This window comes from Strix aluco, chromosome 11 (assembly GCF_031877795.1).
Source record: "Strix aluco isolate bStrAlu1 chromosome 11, bStrAlu1.hap1, whole genome shotgun sequence".
NCBI lineage: Eukaryota > Metazoa > Chordata > Aves > Strigiformes > Strigidae > Strix > Strix aluco.
The window spans coordinates 14,733,448-14,746,923 of record NC_133941.1 but is presented as its reverse complement, the minus strand read 5'-3'; the positions used below and the strand labels follow the sequence as shown (position 1 = coordinate 14,746,923).

Below are 13,476 nucleotides of genomic sequence, written 5' to 3'. Positions count from 1 at the left end.
TAATACTTAAAAAAATAGAATTAAGGCAAATTTTAGAGACAGAACTAGCATGAATACTTTTTTTGGTTCATTTTGAAAGAAATATTCAATTGTTACACACAAACTCTGGAAAGCTAGGACAGCAAAATCTGGTAGATGAAGTCTTCTTGTGTAGCAACTGACAGTCAAGAGAATTGTTGGGTTTTATTTTGAGGGGTGGCATTGTTCAAAGATGTCTGTACTGAGAAACAATAGGTCCTACCTTGAGGATATCAGATGAAAAGGTGCATTACATCAAACACATATTAATGGTTTAAGAAAAAAGTTTTCTCAGTTGGGCAGAAAGAGGATTCATAAAGTGAGACTGCCCTTCAAAACCTTTCCTCTTACCTTAGTAAGTGTCTTGCTACCTGATAGCAATACCTCTTTTTTGTGAACTGTCAGAATCATGAAAGATTCCATTGGTATAATTATTACAGGTATGTCCAAAAGCAGGATTAAAGTGATATAATGCTCTAACTGATCAAACTGGGTTTGATACATGGAGAAAACCCTTTCAACTGGTAACAACCTGCCTCTTCAGATGTATAATGAGATCAAGAAACTAATTCACACAGAAAGGTGTGAAATGGACGTCTGACTGAAAAGAGAAGAACAGTCACATTATCTTTAAGGAAAAGGATGTCAATATTCAGATTTTAATGTTTATGACAAGCAACAAGCCAGATCCTTTTCACACCACTTGCTCCTACTTACTTTTTAGCAGTTTAAGAAATGTGTTAAACAATCAGTGTTAGAAGATAGCAAATTGTGATAAACCAGTATTGTGTTCTGCTCTGGTACAATCTTTATTAATATTTCTGGAGCCTCTAAACTCTGATGATGTGTACCAGCAACTCCGTATCTATTATGTGGTCTGGTCTTATACTTCAATAAAAACAAGTCCAATTTTAAGTGAGACTTCAGAGTTCTATTTGCCTGTAGACTCTTAGAAAGAGTCCAGGCTAAGGATGGATACTTTATGTTCTCACTGTGCTATTTTGAAAAGATTCCTTTCTTGCTTCATTAAAATTAGAGGCTTCTTTTTGAGGTCCTACCTCTGAAATGCCTCAAGTACTTCACATTGTTGAACTACTCTACATTTTTGTTGTTATTTAAAACCTGCCTTACACAATCATCTTTCAATTGCCTTGGGTAAAAATATTTAAAACAAAATAAATTCTCTTCATTTCCAGGTTGAAAGCGGTACATACAAAGCACAGTATCTGAAATTCTCCTCTGAAGATAAGAACCCATGAAATGCAAACAGTGCCTATAAATACAGTATGTTTTTAAAATACAAGAAGACATATTTATATAAATAAAAACTGTGCCTTTTAACAGAAGCCATTTTGAGCCCTACTTGGAATTGACAAAACCCCTAAAAATAAACACACACACACATATATATACCAACCTTCCAAAACTTTGCAAGTCAGGTGCTAGTCTTCCTTCAAGAGTTAAGAAGATAAGAAACACACGTGAAATTACATGCTTAATTTACACTTGTTACAAAAATGAATAATGGAATCCATTATTTTCACATGCAAATGGAAAGATTAGGGAAAAGAGGCAGGTGTGTTGCATCCACAAATCACCAACCATGAGAATGCAGCCAAGCAGAAGAGTTGTCATTCCATGACCCAAGGTGGAATGCCCCATTCCATGCATTCCCATATGCATCCTCCAGTATCTAGCTCCTGTGTTTGTGGTGGTGTTTTCTTAAAGGAATGTTTTATGTTGAATGAAGAAAGTACTTATAATGAAAAGCACCAGACAGACTGATTTTTAAAGTAAATACCTTGATCTTGAAACCTTTTAACAAAAAGTCATATATCATGTTATAAAATGACATGCACCCTTAACAGCAAACTGAAATTACATAGTTTTGAGAAAAGTAAGCTTTCACATCCACTGATAGTAATGTTTCTTTATGCTGTATGAGAATGCTTGATACTATTCTCTACAGCCCTATACTGTCTCCATGGGGCAGAAGGGGCACAAAAAGGCTAAGAGACTCAAAAGGAAACCAAACTCCCCAAAATCCTGCTTGCTTGCTTAGCATCTTTGCTACCCGGACACAGTAAGTGTATATTTAATTGATTTTTCTCATAGATCAGCCTTTTAATTAACCATACAACATGTACCTTACTTAATAAGGAACATTGGACTGAGCGTATTTATTAGTGGAAAGGGACAGAAATGTTTTGACGTGTTATTTAACAATGAGGGCAAATTTCACTTCAACAGCAAGTGGTTTCTTTGTCACGTTTCCTTCTTTTATACACTAACACAGCAAAGGCAAAAACACTGACTGACTTCTGGTACACTGAAATCTCGTTAGGCTGAGAATCCGCACTTCGGTGTGGAATCCAAGCTTATTTTAACATTTTATCTTCTCCTTTGCATACATGTTGCAGAAATTGGCTTGTAAATCTATGAAGAGACAAACTAATACATCACCAGGGAAATACTATTTAATGATAAAATTAATACTTTGTCCCTTGAGAGTCAGGCATACTTGAATCATCAGTGCTATAATAGACAAGAATAGAAATGGGATGTAAACCTGATATATAAGCCTAACTAAAGAAATCCCCAAATAAATAATTATTTCAATAAAACTCTCTGATAGTTTTAAGATATATGTACAACATCAGTTTCACCATCTCCGTTCTACTACTTTACTTATTTTTTTGCAAATAAACAGACCCATGTCATTTAGCGGACTAGAGCCCTAAACTGAAGTTCTACCAGAATTCTTTTTAAAAACAAGTTTAAAGGTACTCTGATGGTATCTTTGGTTGGTACTCAGCATAAAGGGGTGGGGGTGGGGGGGAAACAGTCATGTGACAGAATCCCATGCAAGAATTGTAGGAATGTCAGAACAGCATTTCTATGTCTCCAGTCTTTTAAAAATATTTTCCTAGTTTCTGGCTTCCTTAAAAAACACGTCCAGCATACTGGTTAAAAATTACACCCATCTGGGATTATTAAAATTTTCATATAATTCCAAAAACTAAAGGAGCTGGGGAAGAATCTAGCCACAACCCCTGATTTTGTTTACTGATTTATCTGACTGCAATAGCTTTCACCAGCTGTTACCAGACTGTTACTATGAAGGATCTATGTGTTACTGATGTTAATTCATGCAATTAACAAACCTTAGTTTCAGCTGCAGTAAAACAAACAGCTTCATGTACTGGGAAAAGGGCACTACAGATCAAAAGTCCTAGCATTCAGAACTGATGTTAAAAAGAGTTTTGTTCTTAAGGATTTTTAGAAATTTCTAGCATCCTAAGATAGATAAAAATAATTTGGACTCCCTGCTTAAGTTCAAGACACAATGAAAACTGAAGTTGCAGAGGAAGTTAGCCAGACTTGAATTTCTCTCTTCAGCATCAGCTGGAGTTCTTTTTCTGATCCCATTTTCAGCTTTTAAGCCGAACAACACAGCTGTGAACAAGACCAAGTAGAAACAAGCAGATCATCGTAATCATTAGCCTAGCCTGATGCAGACTGAAAATACAGCTATGAAATAAAGTGGTTTTCCAGGTGGATAAACAAATAAAAATACCTGCTTAGCATCTGGCATTGAGCAGATACACAGACAGACTCTGCCAGAGATGAAGCTAACAGCATTATATTAGTCAATTAGTCCACAGTGCTCTGTGTGACAGAAACAGTGACTACAAATAGTCAAAAAATCAGAAAGCAAGCTGTAAAGACTTTATGTGTTTTGTTACTTGGAATCCTTGTGGAAAAGTATTGACAATAATTTGGAAAATCATAATAAAGTTAAGACAACACAAAAAAAATCAAATACCTCTATAATCAATAAAATATATGAAACATGAAAGGTTGCTAAGAACATATCTTAAAAGTCATTACATAGATCTCAAACACTGAGGCGTTTCTTCAACCTGCATGCAGGAAGTCCATTAATATAAAGTGGAAGTTACACGTAGAGAGGTAAGGAAAATTATGCACAATAAACTTTAACTCCTACATATATCTTTCATTCAGAAAGAATATATAAGAAGGTTTGTTTGAAATACCATAAAGGAAACTCAGAATTTTCTAATTCCTTTTATTGATGCTGTTGGAGTGGTCTTTTTGGATGGATGCTCTGCTGACTTTGTTTTGTTTTCTTCCAGGGGAAGAAGTTTGTTTTGGATGTTGTGGTGATGACAGTGGTTTTCTTCATTTTACAGATACAGAACATCTAACAGCAATGCAAGAAGAATCATGGGTTTTGACTGAAATAACAGTGAAGATACATAAAAATTCATCCAGTAAAAAGAAAAAAGTGTTGATTTTTCTTACAAGTATCACACCATGAAAAAAAAATCCTGCTCTACACTGTTCCAACAAGGCACAGTGACAGCTATGTCAATACATCATAAAGTAAAAAGGCTACACACATGCTTCCCAGAATGTTTCTAAATAATTCCAAATGGGGCACCTGAACAAAAGAAAGTCAGTCTTTTTTTTTTTCCCCTGTTCTACTGTTGCTGACAAAATCAGATAAGAAGTCAATTTACAGCCAGCTATGAAGGCAGTTTTGAGAGACATCACCAGCATTCATCACTTGGAAATGGATTCAGACCTAGAATTTGGAGAACATACAGGTTGATTTCTCATGGCAGCTCCTTCAAGCACATAGTTACTTAGAGGAGATGGTATGAGTAACATCACTGTTTAATCTGCTTAGAAACAGACAGTTAATTAAAATATATTTTTATAATCAGTATGAACAGAGCAAGACCGAAATGCTTGCAATAAAGCCACTGTTTTCTCTCCTATTTTTGTATAAATTTGCCCTGAAACACATTTATGTAGCTCTCATCTCAGGAAGCTGCTACATGAGTGAAAGGATAGTTTGTTTCAGATAGTCTAAATCAAAGTATTAAATACAATATTGTACTGGACAACCCAGTCTCAAAGGCATTCACTATAGAATGCTAGCATAGGTACTTAAATGAGGACAACAGCTGTCTCAGGCTGTGAAAAGGGAAGCGCTGTGCTTAGAAGCAGTTTAGCCAAAAATGAATTCACTTTCCACACTCCTCACAACTGGAACTAATGTAGTCCTTTCAGAGTTGGGCCAATTTTTTCCTGGAGGCAGACTATGGAGGAGATTTATACACCCCAGGGAATACAGGCATCTCTGCTCTAGTCACGCTATAATACACCTTCTGGATCAAACCCAGACTGAGGGGAGTTCAGCCATTTTGCCTTTCCACCAACCCCACACATGTGGCTTTTCTATGCTGATGTCTGCACTTTCAAAATCATAGGAACTGAACACTGGAAAACCAATGTTCAAGAAACCCTGTAATATCAGTTTTCTAGGTAACTACCACTATATAAGAATGTGGGTCTTTCCCATGACTTTTTATTTATTTGTCATGACTCCTAGCTCTAAAGTTTTATTTATTTCTTCCTTGAGATTGGTAACTTCAGTGATACTCTAATTAAACTAATTTTGATTAAGTAAGATTTTTAATACATTCAAGATATTTTTGTATTTCCTCTCATCAAAGAAATTACAGTTGTTAAATGATTTTCTTCAGATCTTATACATGCCTTCTTACACAAATGGTTTTAAAGAGGAAACAGTCTGGCTCTCTAGGCCAGATCCACAGCAGTAGTGCAGCTCCCATCTGCTTGCCACTCATGAGAACCATTAGGAGCTGAGCACCCAAATGTTTTGCAGTCTCTAGGTCTGGAGGCACAAATACTTTACAAACTACAGTTCCATCAGCCTCTGAGAATGTTAATTATTATGCACCTATTCTACAATACAGAAATTGAAACTACAAAATTATTTACTTTCTAAAATGCATTTAGAATTTGCTTGCCCTTTATTATTTTCAGCAGCAGCTTTGGAAAATTAGTTTTTTTCCAATTGTTCACTCTTTTGTTTAGGCAAGGTTAAAGTTCACTACACAGAAGGAAATTTAGCAGCCCTATGTGACTAACTATACCAAAAATAACATTTTCAAAGAAACCAACCAAAATTAATAGAAGGTGTCATGGAAAAGTCTGTTCATCAAATTTAAAAAGTAATAGTAATCCTTTAGTGTAACAACTTTTCTGTGCTGCAGGTGCAATAGTTTTCTTACTGGTAATTAAGAAACATTAATTATCTGGAGAGAGATGTGGTTTTTTGAGGTGAGAGTTCAGTTTTTAGGTTCAGTGACTCTGCAGTCATAAGTTGCCTAAACTTGTTTGGCCACATTACAATGGGGTGTGTGCGCATACGTTCGGTTCCCGTTCCCATCCTAACCCTGGAAGAAATAGTGAGTATGTACGCATTCCCCTTTTAGCAATGCATTTACTGCGATTACCTGAAGTGTCTGGCTGAACCGCTTCAATGGAGTGGCTCGTACAGGAGGAATGAGACTGGCTAGTGATGTAACTCTGGAAAGCGGCTTGACCCGTTTGTTACTGGGCTCCTGTAGGAGGGGGAGGAGGACAAGGGAAAGGAAAAAAATGGGGGGAGTGTGAGCATAATCAGATGAACATTGCTAACTGTTTTGCTGATTTTCCTAAGAAAGCATTTGTAAAAAGCAAGTCTGTAAGCCTGATATATAGTTAAGAGTAGTAAATAAACAACAGCAGTTCTAAATGCTGACAATGACAGATTACTCTTGGCTGGTACATACAGATCCTGGATACAGCTGAAAAATGTAATGATGGAGAGGTTGGCATGGCTGGGACGGGAGAAGTTGGCAGGGGGCAGGAGGGGAAGGGAGGAAGGTAAAGAAAGAATAAATCATTTTGTTGTATTAACTCATTCTTATAAGAGAATTTTTCAGCAGTGCTCTGCAGCTGATGCATGTTATGATAATCTTGTCACCAAAAGGAATACTGTCAAATAAAACCAATTCCTTTTGTTTCTTTGCCTCTGGCACTGTCAGCATGTGACACTATTCAGTTAAATGTATTTTATTCCAGAAAATATAATTAGATGGAAATCTCTAACTGTAATGGTCCTTTGAGTGCACGTTCCTATGGAAATACTTATATATACAGGCATACACATTAATAACATATTTACAGATATTTACTTTTTGCATAAAATAAAAAGGAAAAATAAACAAAAAACTACCATATTCAATTACATGTTTTTCTTTTCATATATACTCTTAACAGCATTTATAGTAATACACAACCACTTCAATATAATATGCCAATTGTCTTGCAGATTTAAAAAAAAAAGTTAACAAATCGTAACACAAGTAAAAAGTTATTATAAATACATAAAAATAGAACAGTTACCCTTGGCTTCCTAACCTCCATCTGACATTTAATGGATCTTGAACAGCACATGCAAAAGGCAACTTTTGACAGAAAAAGAGCCAAACCTTCCAAGTGAAGTTAAAAAAACCATCCAACATCATATTTCAAGGACATCTTATAGCAGTTCATCTTTCTTTTTCAGCCATGCTTATAAAGTTTGTGTAGGCTTGCTATGCCTCCAATTTCCTAGATATAGCTTTAAGAAAATGAAGCATGCCTATTATCCTTTTGTTCAGAAATCCAAATCCTTCTGGAAATAATGCAGATTTGTCATCCTTCCTGATACCAAAAAATAATGAAGCTCAGCAGCGATGATCATCATCTGTAGTACTGGCAGGAAAAATTCTCTTCCATTAGTACAGCAGAGGAAAGGTGAGAAGCAGCTACATATTTAATTTACTTCTCAGCAGGCAGACCTGAAAATCCATAAATGCCGGCTGAGATGAGGGACAAAGTGTTTAACCCTCCAGCAAAAATAATGTATTCCATCACACATGAAACCTGGCATTAAAGAATTTCAGCAGCCTCAATCAAGTTACATCCTTATCTTCACCATTGCACTGTTATTCATATTCTTTTGTTTTCAGCAACCATGTCTTTGACACAGGTTTTTGAAGGAGTATTTTTTTTACGTCATTGCAGCACCACTAGCATACTTATCTACAGCATCACCATCCCCATTCCCCTCCCCCCATCCCCAAAAAAAGAAGAAAAATCTTTGCGATTCTACTGTAATTCTTCTCTAACTGGTGGCTCAGCCATCAGCCGTTTCTTTTTTATGATTATTCAGAATGCCAGTCCTGGTGCACGAATAATACCCCATGGCAGAACCTGCTTGTTATGAATTGTGCTGCACTGCAGTGGAAGGACATGAAGTCCCAGAGTCGGGCAGTGCTATGCCAGCAGCACAGCTTTTGCTAGCAGCTCTACCTTAGCAGCAAAGATTACTTAGGCATAAATATCACACCCTGAAAGCAAAATCTGGAAATCAAGACTGTATGGGCTTTCCAGAAGACAGGGAAAGGGTGATTAGGTTTAAAAGATTTCTTCTTCTCTATTGTGTATCCTTTCTACTACCTTCGAACTTTGCTGCTATCTGTATGTTCTTTGGTAGAAAGACAAAACTTATGCAAAAAAGCACAAATTTGATCTATACAACATCATAGCCATATCTTGCTTTCTGAAAGTTAAATTGTCCCCATAGTCTTACAGACGTTTTCCACACACACTGTGATCTACTCAGTTTTGCAGTCCTTCAGTCTAAGGCCAGAAGCCCTTGCATAATTTTCTGAGGAGTCTACTGACAGCAAATGAAATCACAAAAGAAGTAAATCTGTATTTCACAGCATCTCTGCAGCATTTCATTTGAGTGTGTTGCAAAAAACTTGAATGAAACTTCCTGAGTAGTGTTTAAAACTAAGTAAGGAACAGCAAGTCAGTCTATCCTTATTTGAATACTTCCAAATGCTGTGTGTGTGACTGCAGCTCGTTTATTAATTACTACCCCCAAAACCTGCAGGCTAAGAACTCAGACCAGGACGTAATTTGCTGTGCCATGTGGGGCACATAAACTTCAGGCAGCTGTGAAAATTTATGCACAGCATCAAATAACCTTGGAGAAAATCAGCCTAAGAATGGAAATCAACTTCTCTCTTTTTGAGAGTGAGAGGAAGAAAAAAAAGAAATCTAATTTCCCCTTCTTCACATCAGACTGTCCAAAAGCTCTGAAACCTGAGCTGTCTCCTAGCCAAGGATGCCTACACTTTCAGGGGGAACACAGTAGAGACCCCCTCGTGCCCTTTAAAACTCCCCCATCCATTTCAAGGAGAAAAATGCTAAGGCAGTATAATTTTTACTAACGTTCATGCTACAAAACCCTACTGAAAACAGAAATTGATGTTAAAATAGAAGGAACTCCAAACAGAGGTTCAGCCAGTATCAAAACACATTTAAGCTCTTCTAGAGCTTCTTGTTGTAAGCCACCAGAGGCCAGCACTTCTCCCAGTAGTCAAAGTTAGCTAATGGGTTGTGAAGGTGTGTCTGCAAAGGTCCTACCCCTTCTGTGTCAGCACCCCATTTTGAATTCCTCATGCAATGTATCGTATTCTGATCTCACACTGAAAAATCCGATCAGAATTCAAAGCAGCTAAATATATCGTTCAAGTTAGGAATTCAGTTTTATTAAGAGATCAGCATTATTACAGGATTCTCTCCAATAGAATTATTTAAGATATTTTCAGAAGTCTGAGACTTTACCAATGAGTTCTGAAAGTAAATCTTGTTAGTCATAAGTTCTTAATTATGGGGAAAGCTTTCTGAATACTTCTAACGATTTTCACCCTGCATTAGAAACGGTCTAGTAGGTTAAGATACCTAGCTGGCAGCGAAAACTCATCAAACCTTAGAGTTCCAGGTGTCATCTCCCTCAGAGAAACCTAACAGCAAGAGCAATCAGCACTGAGTCATCCCTTCCAATGTGGAATAATAAAGGTTTGTACAGGTAAGGCTTTGACTGTGCAATGAAAATATAGCACTATTGGAGCAATTCTAAAACTGTAAGATAGTAATACTGAAACTGTTAGGCACTCGATCACAGTATTTCTGTTGCATGGTCTACACCCATTCTGCGCCTACCTCCCCTTTCATCAGTACTCTTTCTCAAGCTGTGTCACCTCTTCAAACCAGCACCACAGAACAGCTGAACAAACTGTTGAGACCAATGATCTGGACAGGGAAAAATTCCACAGTCAAGTGCATAAAAAATAAGTTTTAAACAGATGGTTGTTTTGCTCACCAAGGGCCCTGTTCTTCACAACCAACAGATCAAATGGAAAGAGGGGAGTGCGTGAACTGTTCTGCTTTAACCAGAGATACTGACCAGAATCTGCACTTGCACATGAGTCCAATAAGACCAGGGAGCTGCATTCCAGATGCTGCTTCCCAAGCCTCTTCAATTTTATTTATTTTTAAAATAATAAACTGCTTGTGGTTATGAATTCCTACTAATTTGTCTCTGAAAAATCTCTGATTTTCCAGTTAACCAGGGGTCCCACAATCATAAAAATCTTTTGGGGTGTGAATCTAAGCACATGGAAACGCAGAACTGTGTGATTCCAGTGCCTGTCCCACATGAAAGGGCTCCAGTAAGGACACACTGCCCAGGTAGAATAAACATCAGGTTCCAGATCTGTACCTCTGAGTGTGCTCAGAAGACTCAGAGCTACCCAAAGTCATCACTCCTCCTTCCCTCCTGCTTCCCCTCCCAGTTCAGGGAATTTAGAAGCAGACGGGATTAAGAGATAGGAGTTAGTGGCTGGATCCAGTTGCAACAACCATCACCTGTCCAGACCAGGAACTGGGCCAAGTTATGACACAAAAAAATTCAAGAGTTACAATGTTTTGCCTGACCTTTTAAAGTTGTTATTATTAGTATTAAAAAAATAAGTTCAGAGTTTTGAAATTACTAAATGTTAGACTGCATTTTCAGAGTCAGGAAAGCTTGCCAAAACAATATGGGAAGTTAGAAAACAAAAGATCCAGACTACAGTTTGGCAGAGTTTCCAAAATGTGGAGCTGGTATATGTGAACAAGTAACGTTAATCTGACAGGGCTTTAAATTTGATATAAGGCTAAGTAAAGCTGAAGGAAACATGAGTGCAGGAACTTCAAAGGCTGAACAGTCAAGTGAAGTCAAATTAATACCTGACTAGGCTAGAACAAAGAGCAGATGGCTTTTGGGGGGAGCTGTATGTTTGAACTCAAGATGACTTTGGTAACATTTGAATTCAGAGAGCAAAAAATTGAAGCTGGAAATACCGTGTATATATGCAGCCTCAAAAAGAACTCTTGAAACTGTGAACAAACTGATAAAAGAAGCAAATCTGTGTCCAAAATCTGGATGGTTCTGGAAACCAGACAGTGAACATTTCAAACAACTACTGTGTCCTTCTGAGAGAGTATATTTTTATCATATACTTTTCTGGGGAGTTCGTAGGAAGAACGATTAGAGTAATCACAATGGCATAATCACTGATTGTCACAGATTTAAGATGGGAAACTATCAGACTAAGCATTCAACAGTCACGGAAGCATGTTAAAGCAGAAGATCCTTTGAAGAATTAGGCACTTAGATTAGTTGCAATGTACTGACAGCTAAACTGATGTTATTTTTATTTCTTCATTATTGAAACCAGCACCTAATAATTTGATATTTGTATCCAATAGCATACTATACAGATATGAAAGCTTCTAGGAGGCTAATTAGGGGAAGAAGCTAACACTTCTCGTGCTCTTCATCCACAAAATAAACCAATTCTTTTACTGGTGTATGTAAAGAACGGAATTTTCCCCAAATTCAAAGCAGAGCGTCAGTGAGTTAAATTAATTTAATAATATTGATTGGTTTTCTATACATTGTCATTCAAGAAGGCCACCTACAGCTTAATTATCACATCTTGATGGATAACTTACTCTAGTAAAAGATTGGTTTTAATTTTCTAACAGAAGGAAAGGAAACAAGAACTAGGCCAGGTTCCCTCTGTATTGCCCTAAGAACAGCAGAATCAATGACCTGGATAACACATCCTGAAGAGCACTGAGTAGTAGTCTAGGTGCCATATAAAAGGTCTTCATTTGCTTTAGTACATCACTTCAAAATTCTTTCACTCTATGCTTCTGACCAGCTTAGCCACTGATTTCCTCCCAGTGAACAGTAAAAGCAAATGTATGTTCACTGCTTGTATGATTTGTTTTTCCACCCAACTCTCCCACCTCTTATCAGCAACTTCAACAACAGTCTCCATGTCAGAGAACTGGTGCTGAATTTGACAAACAAGGGAAAATGAGGGGTCGTTACACTTGTGTCTTCGGCCCAGGTGAAGCACTAACTGTGACCACATTGTGTTGATTTTTCTGATTGTATTTAAAAACAAACTCAACAAAAGGAATTTACAGAGATTCTTAAGACAACCCAGAAAATAAATGTTACGTGAAAACTGGTACAGGAACTTAGCATTTTAGAATATTAGAATTTACGCTGCTTACCTTCAAAAGCAAACTAACCTCCCAATCCACACACAAAATATCTGAAAGTGGCAATGCTTGTTAAAAACATCCTAACTTCTTGGAGTTCAAGTTCTGAGATAATTACTTAAAGTAGTAACTCTGGATTTGGGGTTGCTAACTTTCTTGATATTTTATAAAAAACATGATGGTTATTTTTTTTTTCCCCCCTTTTGATATACTTTCTATTCGTGAACCAAAATAAACAGGTATCCAAGCATTCATTCTGTGCTATGGGAGCATTCATTAGTGCAAAATGGTTTAACTTAAATTAGTCTCAAAAGAGTTAACAGTGTAATAAATGGAAGACACTATAAATTGAAACAGTACAGTAACCTTTGTTTCAAACCTAATTCATAAGCAGTGCCAGCAAACTAAAACAGAACCACTCTGTTTCAGACTTCATGTAACTGGCTAAATTTCCATACTCCTATACTTTAAAGGTTATTAGTTTTTAGTCAACTTTATAAGGGTAAGTCAACATTTGTCATGGCAGGAAGCCCAATATTATTATTTTTATTAGTCTGCTACTAGTTAAATTGGCCTAAGATTAAACAGTTCTAATAAATGCCCCCAAAACTTGCAGTTTACTAAAGAAAAAAAAAAAACACATTCAAGCTCTGTTCCACAGGATGTTATCAGTATTTAACCTTCAGGAAAAAAAAAAAACCCAAACAAACAAAACAAACAACAAAGGTTAAAATAGAAAAAACAACCTATGTTACAACAGAGCCTCTTAATACACCAAACATTTAACCTAAACGTAAATTAAACCAGGCTTTTTGCATCTTCAGAAAGAAGCAAATCTAAAACCAGAACAACTTTGTTAATTGTTATTAGCACTAATGAATACTTTTTTTAAATATTTGCAAAGCAGAGAATTTGCCTTTGATTCATAATATCTTAGAAATACTCTGGGAAATTCTAGAACATCTACTCTTCTAGAGCTGAGGCTGATGGTCAAGGTAGGTGAGTCTAAGCAGTTCTAAGTATAGTTCAGTGTTGCACAAAGGTAACTGTAAGCATCTGCACAAATCCATTCTAAAACCTGGGAGAGGAATCCCACCAGTAAAAGTCCCAGCATCACGA

At 36.8% G+C, this 13,476-nt stretch overlaps 1 protein-coding gene across 9 annotated transcripts in view; it reads right to left on the bottom strand.

Annotated features, from left to right (window-relative positions):
* Nucleotides 1-13,476, bottom strand: part of ARHGEF3 (Rho guanine nucleotide exchange factor 3) — a 141,200-nt gene that overhangs the window by 13,047 nt on the left and 114,677 nt on the right. For 6 of the 9 annotated variants that reach the window (XM_074836211.1, XM_074836210.1, XM_074836212.1 and 3 more), the window contains one exon: nucleotides 6,372-6,479. In XM_074836211.1, coding sequence (XP_074692312.1) covers nucleotides 6,372-6,479 — 108 coding nt within the window. Of the gene's footprint in view, nucleotides 1-6,371; nucleotides 6,480-7,305; nucleotides 7,796-13,476 lie in introns of those variants that run through there. The other 3 variants (XM_074836217.1, XM_074836219.1, XM_074836216.1) reach the window with 3 other exon arrangements.